Source organism: Lissotriton helveticus, chromosome 4_1 (genome assembly GCF_964261635.1).
Source record: "Lissotriton helveticus chromosome 4_1, aLisHel1.1, whole genome shotgun sequence".
Taxonomy (NCBI): Eukaryota; Metazoa; Chordata; class Amphibia; order Caudata; family Salamandridae; genus Lissotriton; species Lissotriton helveticus.
The window spans coordinates 1493706479-1493723040 of NC_136063.1; the positions used below are offsets into that span (position 1 = coordinate 1493706479).

A 16562-nucleotide genomic window follows, 5' to 3' on the forward strand; every position below is an offset into this window, starting at 1 on the left:
AGAATCCATCACTTAAGGGTTTTTCAGGACAAAAAAAAAGTATTTTGCCGAAATTACCTTTAAATCACATATCAGCCCTGGATCTATTGTCTGGTCACAACTGAATCTTAGTATTGGTTTGTTGGTGGCCATAGGGTCTTATATTTTAGTCTCATGAATTGTTTATAATATGTTGTGTTATTGTTTTTTTAATAAAAAAGTTGTATGTTTTTAACTGACTAGCGTCCTCCATATACACATGAGTGTAGGAGCTGTTCTTTTTATTGATACAATTAAATATTTGTCTAAACTGTTTTAAAAAAATATATATATATATTAGCACTATTTTCTAGTTTGGTTATAGACTTATGCTATAATGGGGAATATCTTGTACATTGAAGGAAGAGTGAATGTGGTGTGCAGAATTACTTGTGAGTGAACAAAAGAATTGGATGTGAATTTCTACCTACCATTAGAAAGTCCAGGGGAACGTTTTCTTGCTTTCCGTACAACATGTTGAACATTATTTATACATTTTATGGACATCTGCACGTTCATGTGTTAGGACACGAGAGTACAAAATACAGAACAGCATTTATATGATTGTTGCACTTTAATTATGTTACGTTCACACTAAAAGTGAAAAACGACACGGGGTTCAGAATGGAAGCTGAGAATAAGATGGAGGAAGTGGTAGTCACATGCAAGGGGTTGTGGAACAGGTAGTTGGGGGGAAGGGAGTTGAAAGGAACGTGGTTATGAGATTAGCGGTAGTCAAGTCGGGGGAGGCATTTAAGGAGAAAGGAGGGGGAGGAGTTAGTCGTTTGAACATCCGTTCGGCAAAACCCTGTAGATGAGAGAAGACTCTGGTACTGACAAAAGTAAAGAAGGGGGAAGAGCAGGTATGAAGCTTTTTGTAAAAAACGGATTTGGGAGAGGGTTTACAACTAGGATAGAAGTGGTAAAAGCAGTGATGTCGGAAGGTTATACTGTAGATGGATGGCGTGTGGGAGGATTGACAAATGTAGGTTGGTTAAAGTGTTTTGAGCACATTGGGTGATTGAGAATTCGTCTAGTAACGCGGTCATATCTGGCCGGTATGAGAAAGAGGATGGAAGTGGGGGAGGTCACCACGTTCAGCGGATACTCAATAGGGTAGTAACATAATTCAGTCTCTGGGTGAAACATCGGTTTCATCATTAATGCAGTGATCTTTAAAAGGTATTCTGTTATTCTACCAAGATTTAAAGTGTCTAAATACGATTGTTTCAAAAAATTTATTTTTGTGAATATATAATGGCTGCTACCTTGAAAGACATTAACAGAGGTTCTTTATTTTAACTTGACAGCGAACACTGACGAATGGCAAAAAAGGCCCGAAATGCATTGGATTCTGTAAAAATCAGAGCTGCCTAACATGAATTGTATGTACCTACGTGAAGCAGTAAAAGGCCAGATGGGCATAATTGTTTCATTTGAAAAATTGGGACTTTCAGCAGTCTATTCGTGTACTGTGAAGTAAAGTTTGGTCAACTAAGGATAAACTGGAATAAATATGGACTAAAACATAAGAGGAATTGTGCAATTATTGTTTTTGGCTGTGCGATTGCAATTGGAGCGTCATGACATTGCAAGTGTTTCAAATTATGCAAATACGTGCTATGAGGTGAGGCACGGATCCAGTCAGCACGCAAGCGTGAAAAAAGTGAAAAAGACAAGAAAACGAAATGAAAAGCATTGAGTACGTTGAAGAAAAATGGTGTACATTCTACTACTCTTTAACTGCATTCTTGGGAATAATCAGAGTATACCAACACAGACAACACTACAGTGAAATATATGGTGTATTTATTTGTAACAAATAACTGCACCCCATTTTCAATGTTTGTGATCACCTAGCGAAACAAACACAAATACATCATAAGTCTCCATAGCCATAGACTATGCGCTGGTGGGTTAATAATAAACACCCCAGTGAAAAATATGGAGTTTTATTTTACAACAAAGAGCTTTGTACCATTGTTGATGTTCGCAAACGCCAAATTTAACTACCAACACCGCACAATGTAAACACAACACAAGTTAGCATGGGCAAGAATAAAAATCTCCTGACAAAGACACCACCACAGTTGGAACATATAGAGTTTCAATTTTTTTCTGATTGTTTGCAAACATTTTAATGTTCTCTGTTTGACCTCACACCCTTGGGTGTTAGTCACCCAAACGTTTTGCCTTCTTGCCTCTTGCTTTGCAGAATCCATTTTTGTTGGCTTTAGGACTCTGTGCACTTTACCCCTGCTAAATAGTAATAAATTGCTTGAGCTCTCTCCCTAAAACTTGGTAAAATTGTCTGACGTCTGTTTGGCACCTTTAATTTACTTGTAAGCCCCTAGTAAAATGATATACCATATACCCAGGACTGGTAAATTAAATGTTACTAGTGTGCCTGCAGGATTAATTATATCACACATCTAAATAGTGCCTTAGAACATGGCTCAGGCATGCTATTTCAGCCTGTATGCACTTTTAAATTGCCAATTCAACTTGGCAAAATAAGTATTTTGCCAAACCTAAAACTCCCTTTTAATACATATTGGTCACCCCTAGAGGAGACCCTAAACAGACCATAGGGCAGGATGCATTGTATCTAAAATATTGGACATGTGTTAGACTTGGCATGTTTACCCTGTCTTTTTGCTTTCTGACCTCCCTGGTTTGACTTTGTTTGCTGGTTTAGTGTCTCTGTGCACTTTCTCACTGCGGTTCAGTGTTAAAGTGCAAGTGCTCACGTAGTAAATTCTGATATGGATAGGTGTTCCCATGATTGGCATATTCGATTGACTGGTAAGTCCCTAGTATAGGACACAGAGTGCCAGGGCCTATAAATCAAATGCTACTAATGGGCCTGCAGCACTGATTGTGCCACCCACAGAAGTAGCCCAGTAAATGTAACTGAGACCTGCTACTGCGGATTCTGGATGTGGTTTGTAAACTGCGATGTCGACCTGACAAAAGCACCCACTTGCCAGGCCCTAATCTTCCCTTTTCTTACATATAAGTCACCCCTCTGGTAGGCCCAAGGTAGTAGATGTTAAAGGTATGACATGTACTGCTGTTTGTGGCATGTCCTAGTAGTGAATTACAGTGCATTTTGCTTTTCACTATGGAAAGGCTAACTGTCCCATAGGGTAGAATGGGAGTTTTACTCATAACATATTATAAGCATAACTTCCCATTGGGACTAGAAATTGAGTTTAATATGCCTGGATTCAGAGTGTAAAAATGCATCTTTTAGTAAAAATGATTTTTATGTTCTGTGTTTGAAAATACCACTTCTAGAAAGTAGGTATTTTCTTGCTTAGCCATCCTGGTGCCTCTGCTGGGGTTGTGGATTTACTGTCTGGCTTTTGAGTGACAGACGCTGGAGATGTGCATTCTCTTCAGACAGCCAGTGGGGGTCGAGGTGTGTCCTGCCTTTCCTGGATGAGTCAGAGCTGGGCTGAATAGACCTGGGCTGCATTAAAAGAAGTGGGAGGACATTTCCACACACCTGAATGGGCCTGGTCTGCTGTGGACAATGCTGTCTCCACCACCTGCCCGGAAGCTGGGCTAGAGAGGACCAAACTGATTTGGACTAAGCCCAGACACTCGTTGCCTGAGAGAACAAAGGAATTTTGAGTTTAAATATTGGGGCCCAGACCCCAGAACTTTAGAACTTGCTGGAATCAATGACCCTGCCAAGAAGAAGAGCTGGAAGAGCTGCCAGGAGGAGTACTGCCCCTTTGCTGTGTTGTTGCTTTGTTGGGTTGGCCTGCAGTTGCTGCTTCTGCTTTGGGCAGTGAAAGAACTGGACTGAAATTTCTTCACTTGTGCTAAGTATTTCTAAGGGCTTGAAGTTGAGCTGGCCTCCTGTTCTGAAGTCTCAGGGACTGCAAAGACTTCAGCAACCTCTGGGTACCGCTTCTGGAATGGCTGTTTCAGTTGACACAGAGAAGGGAAACGCAACGACTCAGTCGTTGGCTCAGTGTCCTGACGGAACCGCAGAGGGCACCATCTGCATCTTGCACCACAAACGTGGTCTCACCGACAATGACGACCGCCGCAGCCGCCATCGAGCTGCTGTTTGCACCGTGACCTGTGGGCACCACACTCCGCACCGCACCACCTCGCTTCACTTCAATTCACTTCACCATCCTGGTCCCAGCCACCGTCGCTGCTGCTGGCTTTGACACCTGTGACCGCATTGTGGCGGGGTGCACCGCTCGTAAGTTTCACAGCGCACTGCCTCATCCTACACAGCATCTGTGCGAACCGACGCCAGCTCCTGTTAACCGGCTCTGTTGCTTGCACCGAAATCTGCCAGCACTGCATCAAGCACCGCCTTGCCCTGCACCGTAAGCGTTAGTCTCACCGACGCCATCTGGACGACCGTCACCCGAAGCGATGTATGCACAGCATCGAGAGGGCACCGCACCCCGCATTGCTTCCATTTTGCAACACAATGTTTGCCACGACTGGCTCGCACCAATGTGCCAGCCGCAACAAGAAAGGTACTGTTACCGAGTCTGTCCACGCTTTAGCTGGCCCCTACTGACTCATACAAACTGTTTTTGAGCTATTTCTGCAATTTTAAGGATATCTTGCAAAGTATACATTTTTAAGTATTGAATGTTGGATTCTTATCGTTTTGGTCTTGTTTTGGGAGTATAAAAATATAGCATATTTTTCTAAACTTGTGTGGTGTCGTTTTGTAGTGTTTACACTGTATTACTTTTGGTCATGTGCAAATGCTTTATACACTGCCTCTGAGATAAGCCTGACTGCTTGTGCTAAGCTTCCAGGGGGTGAGTAGTGGTTATTTTAGGAGTCTAACTCCCTTACTCCGACTAGAAAGAAGGGTCCCTACTTGGACAAAGGTACCTACCTCTGCCAATTAGAGACCCCCCTAACAACCAGCAATTTTAAATTTTACATGTCCTGGTAGTGAAAACATTTACAAATACGTTTTTCAACCACAGAGAGGCTTACCTTTCCCATAGGATAACATTGGGTTACCTTATTACATGTAATAAGTGATCATTTTTGTTTGGGAGCAGGCAGAAATAACATGTTTGGTGTCTAAGGAATTGTAATTTAAAATCCTCTTTACTGGTAAAGTCAGATTTTAATTTACAACTCTGAAAATGGCACTTTTAGAAAGTTAGCATTTTCTTGTCCTAATCATTTAGTGCCTGTAGCCTGCTTCTGGCTCACATGGCTAAGAGTGGAATTGGAGTTGGCCTGTGTTTATTCCTCCCCGATAGCCACACAATAGTGGGACTGGTTGTTGACAGAATGGCCCATCCTGACTTGATGGGAGGGGCAGAGCTGTCACCTGTCACGCTTGAACTTCAAACACACTGCCTCAGCTCACCCCAAACTTCACACTAGCCTATTGTGCCCCCAGGAATCCTGTGACCAACGCAGGGAGGGAGGAAATGGCAGACACTTCTGGGGAAAACTCCAGAGGCATGTTCCACTTCAAAGTTGGCATCAGGTATAAAACTAGGACTCATGCCCACTCTTCATTACACTCTTCGACCTGTGGATACCACATACTACAGGAGGACTGACCTGAACTTCTGGAGCTGCCTGGACCTACAACTGGGCCTGCTAGATGCCTACTCTGCTTTCTGAGGAGACTGGACCTAATCCATTTATCCCAGGCTGAAATGACTCCAAGGTTCAGTTGGTTGACCTCCTGTTCTGAGCTACAGGGATATAACAAGCTCCAGAGGCCTCACTACAACTACCCATCTGACCTGCTACAACGGCACCTCCCTGGACCTGCAACCTGACCTGCATGAGCTCTGCTGGAGTGAGCTCTGGACCCCCAATATGTGCCCGCCAGGTCCTGGACCCTTGGTTTGGCATCAGTTAACTTCCTCCTTGAATAAAGGGAGACATCCTGAAGTTTTAAGATCTTTGCAATCGCGATGGACCCGTTCGCACCAAGATATTACCGCCCACCAACACGAAGAGCTGGTGAATCTGATTCTTTGCGCTACAGTGACCACCAGTGACACAAGATCTGCACTTCATGCAACAGCATTGTAAGCCTATAGTGAATGCTAACACGAATCTCAGCAAAAGACCATCTGCGACACTAGACAGGATGATTCAAGCAACAGCGGGTTCTGTCACCTGTGCCCGGTCTGCTCTTCGCACTACTTGACGACGAACTGCAACACTGTCCCTGCTCCTTGCAGCTTCCTCTACCATGAACTGGACTTTTTGTACAAAACTTTGAGAAGATTACTTTTTTCAGCAGGACTAACCTGGCCAAGTATCCAGCCTGGGCACCATCTTGGTCTGCCTGAACTTGTGACTTCCATCAGGTCTCGGACGACCACATAACTGCAAGCAGCACTTTGTACTTCTAGGCACTACACTTATCTTAAATGTTTGAAATTAAGCTCTGGTTCTATTATGTGGATTTTTGTTGTTTTGGTGTCAAGTAATGTATTACATTTTGCTCTTGGTGTGGAATATTTCTTTTATTTTGTTTTCACTTTATTACTTTATATGTTGCCTCCAAGTTAAGGCTGAGTGCTTTTGTATCAAGCTCACTTTCCCTGACAAGTATTGAGAGCGTTTGCTAGAGATGGGCTTATCCCACCGCCCTCATCCAACAACCCAGTCTCTCACATTCACAGACACACATAACAAAAGGTACAACCAGTACACACACCAAGACAATATGGTCAAAAGCCACAGCCTGTTGTATCATAAATAAAAGTATCATGACAGATACAAAAAAATGGTATAACATCTGGAATTTCAATTTTGCACAACAGAAATATGCACCTTTGTTGATGGTTCAGAAAACTCAACAAAAGAGACACACACAGCACAGACAACAAACAAGTCACTAGTACACACATCACCCACCATGATGCCAATGTTACAAATAGATTGAAATATACAACTCCAGAGTAGAACATATGCAATCTCACTTGGCACAAAAGTACAATGTGAACGCTTGTGAACAATGTATATACATCAAACACAAGAGGAATAATAGGGAAATTCAAGGCATATGCAACGGACAACGGACACAAAAAGAGGCCAATGTTCACAAACTCTACAAACCAAATAATGCAATGCTGTAAAAAGATTGAGCTTTTTTTATACCCATTCACGGGTCATGAAGGACAAAGGGGTTTTTGAGATCAGATAGAAACCATACTGCAAAGAGAAGTTTCAAAAATGTCTTCCCCACTAACTGTTACCACTCATAGTTGAGACAGTATTTGAAAATGCTTAGAGTCAGCAAGACAAGTGGAATGCCTAGCACCAACTTGCAGATTCCAACCTAGCCATCTACACAATTAAGTACATTTCCATCGCCACTGAACATGTTGACGACACTGCGTAGCATATAGCCCCATTGCTATGAATGCATGTGTTGCAGTATAGTAATTGTACTTAAACGGTATTTAGACACGCTAGCACATTTTAACGCATCTCCACATATATCACAAGTGTGAACGCAGCCACTCGCAGTTCTACATTTGCATACGGCATGAAAGGCAACCATATCCTGAAGCCATGAGATTCTGTTCTTCAAACTGGGAAAACACCAAACTCTGCTGCTGCAGGTCCAGCATCTCTGTGGAGTGTTGGGTCTACTTTTGTTACCACTCCCATTTCTAGCAGTGACTTATTCTGTGGGCTGCATCATCATGAAAGGCACACACAGAATCTACTAATATGCTTTCACAAGTTCTTGATCCTGCTCATTGAGATGACTATCCAGCTGTGACTTCTACAAGAGAAATTCTGGATCTTCCCTCAAGTAACACTTAGATAAAAATACAACAAAATGCTATGTAAAGTACTACTGACATTAAACATTGTGAACATTAAAAAAAGGGTTAAAGAGATTTCTGTAACCTCACTAAAATGAAGCACTGAAGCAAAAAATGTCGCATTTTCTGGGTGTCAGCAAAGTATGACAACAGAAGTTGAAAATTATCTTTCACTTCACAAAATCCTGTGTTGGAAAGGAATACATTCAAATTATTGACAAAATGGAACATTGCAATTTACTAAGCTGAAGCAAGGTTTTTTGTTTTATTAACAAAATCTTTTTATCCTCGACTTGTGGATACAGAATGTGCACATTTAGGGGCCCATTAGGATGTCGGGCGGATCGCCACCGCCATGCAGGTGGTGGTGCTCCGCCTGACATCCTTGACCGCCCGCCACCTATTTCCCCCCCCCACCATATTACAATGGCGCGGGGGACCGCGGCGGACGGAACACCGTCCGCCGCTTTTCCGCCATGGTCGCCTTGCGGCCGGGGCGGAAAAGGGTTCATATGGCTGGCGGTGTCTACAGACACCGCTAGCCATATTAGGATGGCCTCATTCAGATGCCTTTCCGGGGCGGCAATGCCACCACCGAAAGGCATGCGGTCTTTGCTTTGGGGGCCCCCTGCGGGCCCGAATGATGAAGGCGAGAAGGGGGTGCACATGGGGGGTACCTGTGGTACCCCCCTGCTTTTGCACACACAAAGCGGCAGGCACCGCGCTGTGCCTGCCGCTTTGTATATGCAAATGAATGACATGCATTTTTAAAATTGCGGCGGGCTGTGCTTTAAGCACCGCCCGCCGCAATGTTAAAAGTGCATGATGCGCCCGCCAATGTGGCGGGCGCATCATAATTGGCATGACGGGACCGCCGCTCACGTCGCGGGTGGTCCCGTTTTCCACAGGGATGCGGGCGGGAAAAGTCCGCCCGCCATCCTAATGGGGGCCTTAGTATCTGATCCATAGAAACATAATGAACCTATGCAAGTAGATGTAATTGGGCCACTCTGGACAGTCTGGTTGGTGCACATCGTAAGCACATACAAGCATGTAAGCCAACACTCCCGATTCAGGTGGGAGACTCCCAATTTCAAGGTTAATCTCCCACCTCTAATTCCTGGATGCAGAAATCCTATTTTTGCACAATCATGATCTGCTGGTGACAGGCAAGGCAGCTTAGGTTCTTGCACAATCTCTTTGTCACCCTCTCTCCCTGCCATAGTGCTGACTTCGTGCTCCTGCCAGGTAAGGGAAAAACAAAGCATATTTTGCCATTGTGTTCATATCTGATCCTCCAGGTGCACTCTTGCAAGGTAGGCCCCTCTGCTGTGCAAGTGGGGATGCAGGTTTGAATCACAGGCCTCAGCTCTAAAACATCCTGTGAATCCCATGAATAACTCTGAGAGAAAATCACGAGTATCAAGAAGAGTTCCAAACTCTGTTTTTGTTTGTGTAATGTAAAATTAGCAACAATAAAATGTTGATGCCTCATACATTCCTACAGACCCGATTCAGGCGGGAGACCCTCAAATTTTAAAGTCAAACATGGCTTCATTTTACCTGTTTCTTGCCTGAAATTGCCTCTGCTTCAGTAGAAGTCAACAAGGGAGAAAGCTCACCCAAATTATTTTTTCAAAGTCTCCCTCTTCCTAGGTCTCAAATGTTGGCATGTATGCCGACGGTAATATGCCAGCAACATGATGGTGTTCTTAAACGTGGTTAATGCCATTATCATCACAGTCTAGGGCAGGCTTCACCAATGAGTAGCTCATGAGCTACCAGTAGCTTTCCTGTTTGCAGCCAAGCCTCATAAATTAGAAGATTTTGCAAAGTTGAATTAATATATGTATACCAAAATTTAAAAGTCTGCATTTGAGATAAAAATGTGGTTATTTTCCGAATTCATAAGCTGATGTTTGCAGACAAATGGTGGACTTTGCAAAATACATTTGAAAATTGATATTTGTGTGATAAATCATGTGGTGCCCAGCAGTGGCGGCTGCTGGCGACACAAACTGTGTGTGTGTGGGCCAGCGCGGGTTCAGTGAGGGGGAAAAACAAAAAACTAAAACAAAAAAGTACACTTACCTTCTTGCTGCCGGCCGCCGCCTCTATGATCCTCTTCTCCCGCACCTAGCCTCTGTGCTCTTCTGTTCCAGGAACTGAAAACTACAGTTCCCATGAGCACAGACTCCCCTAAGGCCAATCCCAGCGATTCTCGAGAAGTGCAAGGATTGGCCTGAGCGGGCATTTTTACCGGTCCAAAGGGGACTGTAAGCCTGCGCCTGCTGTTTTTTCCACCCAGCAATGCAGCTCTGGTAGGGGAGAGGTCTGTACGCATGTTGTTTTGGCCGTCCTGAGATGGCCGGTCAAATCCACATGTGCACTGACAGCAGTGCCCACCACTCCTGCTGCTGAAGTCGCCGCCCCCAGGACTCAGATGATGGTTGCAGTGTTCTAACTGGCTCCTACAGGTAAAACAAAATGATAATAAAGCAGTTTTAATAATTGCTTTATTATCATTTTATTTTACATGTTCACCAGCTCCTTCCAGCAGTGGGGCGATGCTTCTCAGCCATAATGGAGGAGCAGCCGCTGGTGCCCAGGGCACTTACTACTTATGATTTTACCATAGCATTTATGTATTAACATGTACAGGTATTCCTTACTGATAAAACATTTTTACATTCCTGGTGGCAACCCTTTCTTAGGAACTGAGGTGATCACTGCTGCTAGTCTTGCATGCGCTGACCATGTATGTAATTTTGTTTGATATGCTCACTATTAAAATAGTACCACCAGTATCTCAGATGATATTCATTGAGCATAAGTGGTTCTTATTACAGAAAACGTCGGAGATCTGTCCTAGGAACAACCACAATCATAATGTAACTGTGAACTTTTGTTAAAACAGCATTCCTCGTGAAATATGTCTGTCATTAACTCCAGTAGGAAACAGTAGCATAGGGACTAAAGTGAAGCACTTCAGTCAGCTGAACAGCAGTGTGGGGCACAAGCACCAGACTACTCAACTTTTGGACTCGAGTGACTCGAATTCACAATCACCGTTAGTACCATCATCCTCCGAGGCAGGTGCCTGTACTATTGTAGCAGTAGAACATAGGAGTAAGAGGTGTTGGCAATCTTGTTCTCTTTGATGTGATCACTACGGAAGATAAATATACTGTGGTGACCAAAGCAGTGACAATAAATTTTCATCATTCGTGATCATCAAGCTGATACTTCATAAACAGCAGTGAGACTGCATTCTATTTAATGGTTTTCACTCTTCTATATTTATATATACTGCACACGTTTTTCTTCTTTACCAATCATGTTTCTTATGTCCTCTCCTGAGAACTCAAATACTATAAAAGTAGATGAGACCATTTTCCTGCAAGGGGCAGACAAATTTGCGGTCAAAATATGTCGAGCCTGCACCATCCTAATTTAAATTGAAAATAATAATGATATTGGGAGAATACTACTTGGTCATAACTTTGTTTTCTAATGCAGGAATATCCAGTGGCGTAGCTAGACCTTCGTCCACCGTGGCTGCCTGTAAAGTGTGTTGCTGTCTGAAAGAGCGTGGGGAGGGTTTGGGGGTGCTGGTGATTCCTGCTGTGTCCTCTCATGATGGCCGCAGGTAAGAGCGGGGGATGGGGGAGGAGGCCGTTGCGCCCACAAACTCATGCCCCCTCAGGTGGACAGCCTCCCCTTGCTACGCCACTTGGAATATCTTGCTTTTTCATTAAACACGTATTCCAAAACACATTATTTGTCATGGATGGCCCAACATCAAAAGAGGCACTTCACTAATGACTAACTCAAAGATGAGACCTGCCCGGCACAAGGTCAATTCTGTCATGACTGCACATTTTGGAGATGACCAATTGGGCAGTATTGACCATGCAGTATAAAATTCAATAATCCAGACCAGTTTTGCAGAGATGGTGCGCATGGTCCTGATATTGGCAATGACATCTTTTTCATAATTAGCAATATTCTGTCACCTTTATAAATTCCTCTCTTTAAAGACCTCTCAGGTTCTGTATAGGACTTCTCTTTCTGTTATAACCTTTTATATTATTTATGATTATTTTCGAAAATATTAAAGTCATTCTTATTAACACCACAAAGTTATTTGACTGTGAAAGATATACAAATACTTAAATTTTAGAGTGTGCAGGGTCCTGAAGGGACAGGCGTTCCATAATGAATGAGAAGGGGCTGAGGCCATGAGCTACATTATCTCAGCTAACCCGGACAGAGTTCAACATACTGATAGAGATAGCCCTGAAGTAACCTATAATTTCAGAGGTACCCAGGGCATCGCTTAGACTATCCTGAGAGAAGCACTGGGTTCCTCGAACTCTTAGATGCAGATTAAAAAATGTATAGTACAATTATTTAAAATCATTACAATTACGTTAAAATAAATAGATTTTAAAAAAATTCAGTCCACAGCTTGGTGTTCAGTGTAGGTATAAAAGCAGTTCATCAATGACAGTGCTTCCTTAATCCCCCTCTTAGTGAATGCTCTTAGGCAGAATATGACCAGGTACAAGTGTCTGGCGGTGAGACCTATTGGAGTACAAAGTTATTGTCCCCTTTGTACAATAAATAGAGTCTTCCCCCGTAGAACCTGCTGGATTCAGGTCTTGGTGTGGCTATAATACACCTTTTGCTTAATAGTGTTTCTTTTGGCAATTTTTACGCAGTCGTACTGCATATCAGCTGTTATCCTCACATTGCTATAAAACACTTTATGCTACTGCATCGCCATATTTAATCTTGAATCCTTCAACTAGGTGGCTACTATCGCACTCTTCTGCCTGGTGAATTGTCACGGACCTATCCTTGACTGTTTGCATCATTCGGGCCACTATCCTGAAGAATTTCAAGAAGCGTGCTGAGGGCTGTGTGGATTCACCTTTCAAGCCGCAGAGCACCGCATCGTGACATGTGCAGACGTTTAATGCTCACAGGACACGGTGAAGTCGAAATCTCCTATGTGGAAGCAGTGGTTTGGAAATGCAGACTATACTTAGCCTACTTTCATCCCCTTCTGTTCTTCCATACTAGTAGGCGTTAAGCAGGATTACAATGAATCTTAATTTCATTACATTTGTTTTCATATCCTTGGCCAGTGTTTGCCATAGATAAGTCAGGAGTGAACCCGGGCTCATATAAGTGGGTGACCCAAACGCAGTGGTCCTCTCCTTTCAGGACTTTCATGTCTTGGTCTCGGAATATTAGCTTTGCTTGCTTGAAAACAAATGTTGCTATATGTTTTGCCGCAAAGTATACGGCCCATATATCATTCACTTTTAAATCTGTCAGTCAACTAGCCAGGCATCAACACCAATTTGATTCTTCTCCATGTATTACTGACCACAGAATATGTTTTGATGTGCTACAGGGAGCCTTGTTTAGTCTTAGACAATAAGCGAAAAACCTTCCATTTAATGTTAGTTGCTGAGAAGGTAGGTTAAATTCTAAGCATACTTTTAGATGCAGACGAGGATTCAGCTGCAGATCATGGATAAACAATAATCAAACCACCTCCACTTCGCTTAAGGGTATATGATAGACTGCAGTAGTGTGCAAGAATACACGTGTGACACAGAAAGCCTGGTGTTAGAGGATATGAGAAGCCTTACCCAACAAGGTTACCCAAAACACAACCACCTCAACCATCCTGCACACCCATAACCTATTTACAGAAGTTCCACGAGTTAAATTGTGTCTTGACAATGCAGAGCAAATTACCAAGGTAAACTGGACCTGGCACTCTTTTTACACCAGCACTTGGGGCTGAATGGTAGCTAATAGTCTTCTTTATGCAGAAGACATAGTCCTAATCAGCCATACAAGAGTAGGGCTGCAACATCTTGTGGATGCTACACAGAGATATTCGGTTGCAAACCAACTGACAATAAATCTGGAGAAAACTCAGGCAAAGTCAATTAACAAGAAAAGGAAAAATTCCTAAACTCGGTTTTGGAACCATGCCCGTATTGAGGATACATCAGTGTACAAATACCTCGGAGTCAAAATTGATAATGCCAGCCATTTTACAATTCAGAAAGCTAGCATTAGAGGTAAAGGCATTGCTGTAGCAATCTCTTTAAAAGCACTAAATCGTAAACGTACCAGCCCTTCCCTCTTGCCCCTGTCACAAGTAATACGAGCCAAGCTCCTGCCAACAATTACTTATGGGAGTGAAGTACAGAGAGGTAGAGATGCAATGATTTTGGATAATACAGTTACAGCTGCATTTGGATTATTTTCAGCCTGCCCAAAATACACCTCCCTGGCTCAAATCAGGCTTGAGTTTGGTGGCCAGAAACAGGTCCTGGCAAGACAGGGGGCGTACATAATCGTTTGGGACAAAATCCGGAAAGCCAAAAAGGACACCTTAAACGAATATTTATGGTCGGAATTAGAGCGAAACCCAGTCTCACCATCCTTTAAGTATCTGAAAGACAGTCTGGCGAATCTCGGCTTGCAACAGCTTTGGAATACCCCTACCAACCATATAACGGTTAAAAAAACTGGTAAAGAAAACAATTAAACATCTCTCATGGACTGAAGACAAGGCATCTCTTGTGAAAAGGTCTCATGGATGGATGACCTTAAACTCCTATTCCCCACAAGCACAACAGAGCTATCTTGACTTGGGCTACTCAAAAACTACTAAGTTGAAATTTTTAAAGTACAGATTGGGCCTGTTACCCTGTATCTGCCATTTTCCACACTGGCTTAAGGATAAGGCTGGATCCCTCTGTCGCTTATGTGGCATGGCGCCTGAGGATATGTTGCATCTGTTGTGTTCCTCAGACAAATTGCTGGAGGAATGAAAACGCTTGCTAAAATTTCAATTTACCCAGCGAGGAATACGCTCACGAAGACAAGCAGTCCTTGCCTGCTTTTCACCCAATGATCCGCAGTTGAACTGTAGCTTTGTGAAGTTTATGAAGGTGGTGGAAAAGAAAATGCCAAAATCTGACTCTTAATTGTCCCTTGAATAACATTATAACACAAGTTATACCTCATTTTAATAATGATCGTCAAAAATTGTCGTTTTATTGATTTTAAAAGGGCAATTTTAACAGAATATATATCATTTTTATGTATACAGATGACATTTTAATGTTTGTAGTGATACATGTTTTTGCTTGTAGATGAAATTTTAAAGGTTGTGTTGCAATGGTTTTAATTAGCTATGCAAATAAAAATTACTTACTTACTTACTGAATGGTAGCTAATAGTGATGGGGTATGGTGTTTTTAATATTTGCAAACCATCCTCCCTAATTGGAATTACCTTTGAGCGCATCTAATCATTGTTACAGAAATATATACTGACATCATAAGACAATGGAATATTTGTTATTGCATGACTAAATATTCTGATGTGATCAGGATCTCACAGATTGTTTATGATTGCCACTTTCCCAGAGTAAGCGGACTGGGACATATGCTACGTTGGAAAAGGGTTCTGCTGCATTTTTCTATAGTAGTCAACTTGCACAGTAAAACTGCCAAATAATTACCATGGGGGAAGGATTCTTGGTGGCATCCTGTTCAAGACTTATTGAAGTTAGGTTTTGAGCAACCTCTTTCAGATCATAGCCTGCACAGAAAGTACCCCCTAGAAAAACACAAAGAATATTTAATGAGAAGATCATGCAAGCCAGTCAGGAGAATCACCAAATCTACTTGAGAATCATAGGTAGCATATTTAATATATGAACACCATTAGATACACAACATATATCCTTTCCAATTCAATTACATGGTCCCAAAATCAATCAACATCTGTGCAGGAAGAGAGCTTCTGCTCCTGTTAGATATGAATGCACTAAGAAGCTGGCCAGATGGGATACACAAGAGATACGTCAAGTAAAGTGCAAAGTTTAATTCATACACTCATTTGTGCAAAACCCTATGACATCCATCTGTGCTTTGCATCTTAACATATATATGTTTAAGGTACATAGATGCAGGGTTAGGAATAGTACATCTATACTTACTTTGGGAGTATGTGGCAGTCTATATTCTACAGCCAACATTTGGGCCGTAGATACATACTATTAAACCTTGCTCTGCTGCAGTCAACAATGTTATTACAACAAATGAAGATATCAATATATTTATTCATTCACTTGTATTATATAAGTTTGTTTGTGGAGCCCCCCAAAGGTTGTTACATTACTATTTTTGCAATAAAAGGTGAAACAAGAAAAGAGACACCTATTCATGACTGAACAGTGGAACATCAGAGGTGGTAAGGATTCCACATCGGATTTACAAAGCCCACATTGACTATCTTGGGTGAAAACTCCTCTGACGTGATTCAGTCACATCCAATATTAGCATCCTCCTACTTAGAAGTTAACTCTGGCTTTGATGGGTAGTCAATGATGGGCTCTCAGGATAGGGGTGGTAGTCTGTGATTTCTCTGCATATTTGATAAGTTGTGCTGCTGCATGGAGAATGGTCTGGATAGACTTCCGGAAGGTCCAATGCGGGGTCCCCCAGGGCTCTTCCCTTTCCCCTCTGTTATTTAATATGTACATCGCCCCCCTTATTTTTGGCCTTCAGCAAATGGAGGTCTCCGTATACAATTATGCGGATGATCTCCAGCTTATTTTCTTCTTGTCTTCCTCCCCTGAGTCCATGGCGAACTTCCAATCCATTATGATCATTATCCGGGACTGGATGA

At 42.6% G+C, this 16562-nt stretch overlaps 1 protein-coding gene across 3 annotated transcripts in view; it reads right to left on the bottom strand.

Moving 5' to 3' along the window:
- Positions 1 to 16562, bottom strand: part of LOC144827567 (enoyl-CoA hydratase EchA19-like) — a 326574-nt gene that overhangs the window by 227323 nt on the left and 82689 nt on the right. For all 3 annotated transcript variants that reach the window (XM_078685825.1, XM_078685826.1, XM_078685824.1), the window contains one exon: positions 15391 to 15488. In XM_078685825.1, coding sequence (XP_078541951.1) covers positions 15391 to 15488 — 98 coding nt within the window. The remainder of the gene's footprint in view (positions 1 to 15390; positions 15489 to 16562) is intronic.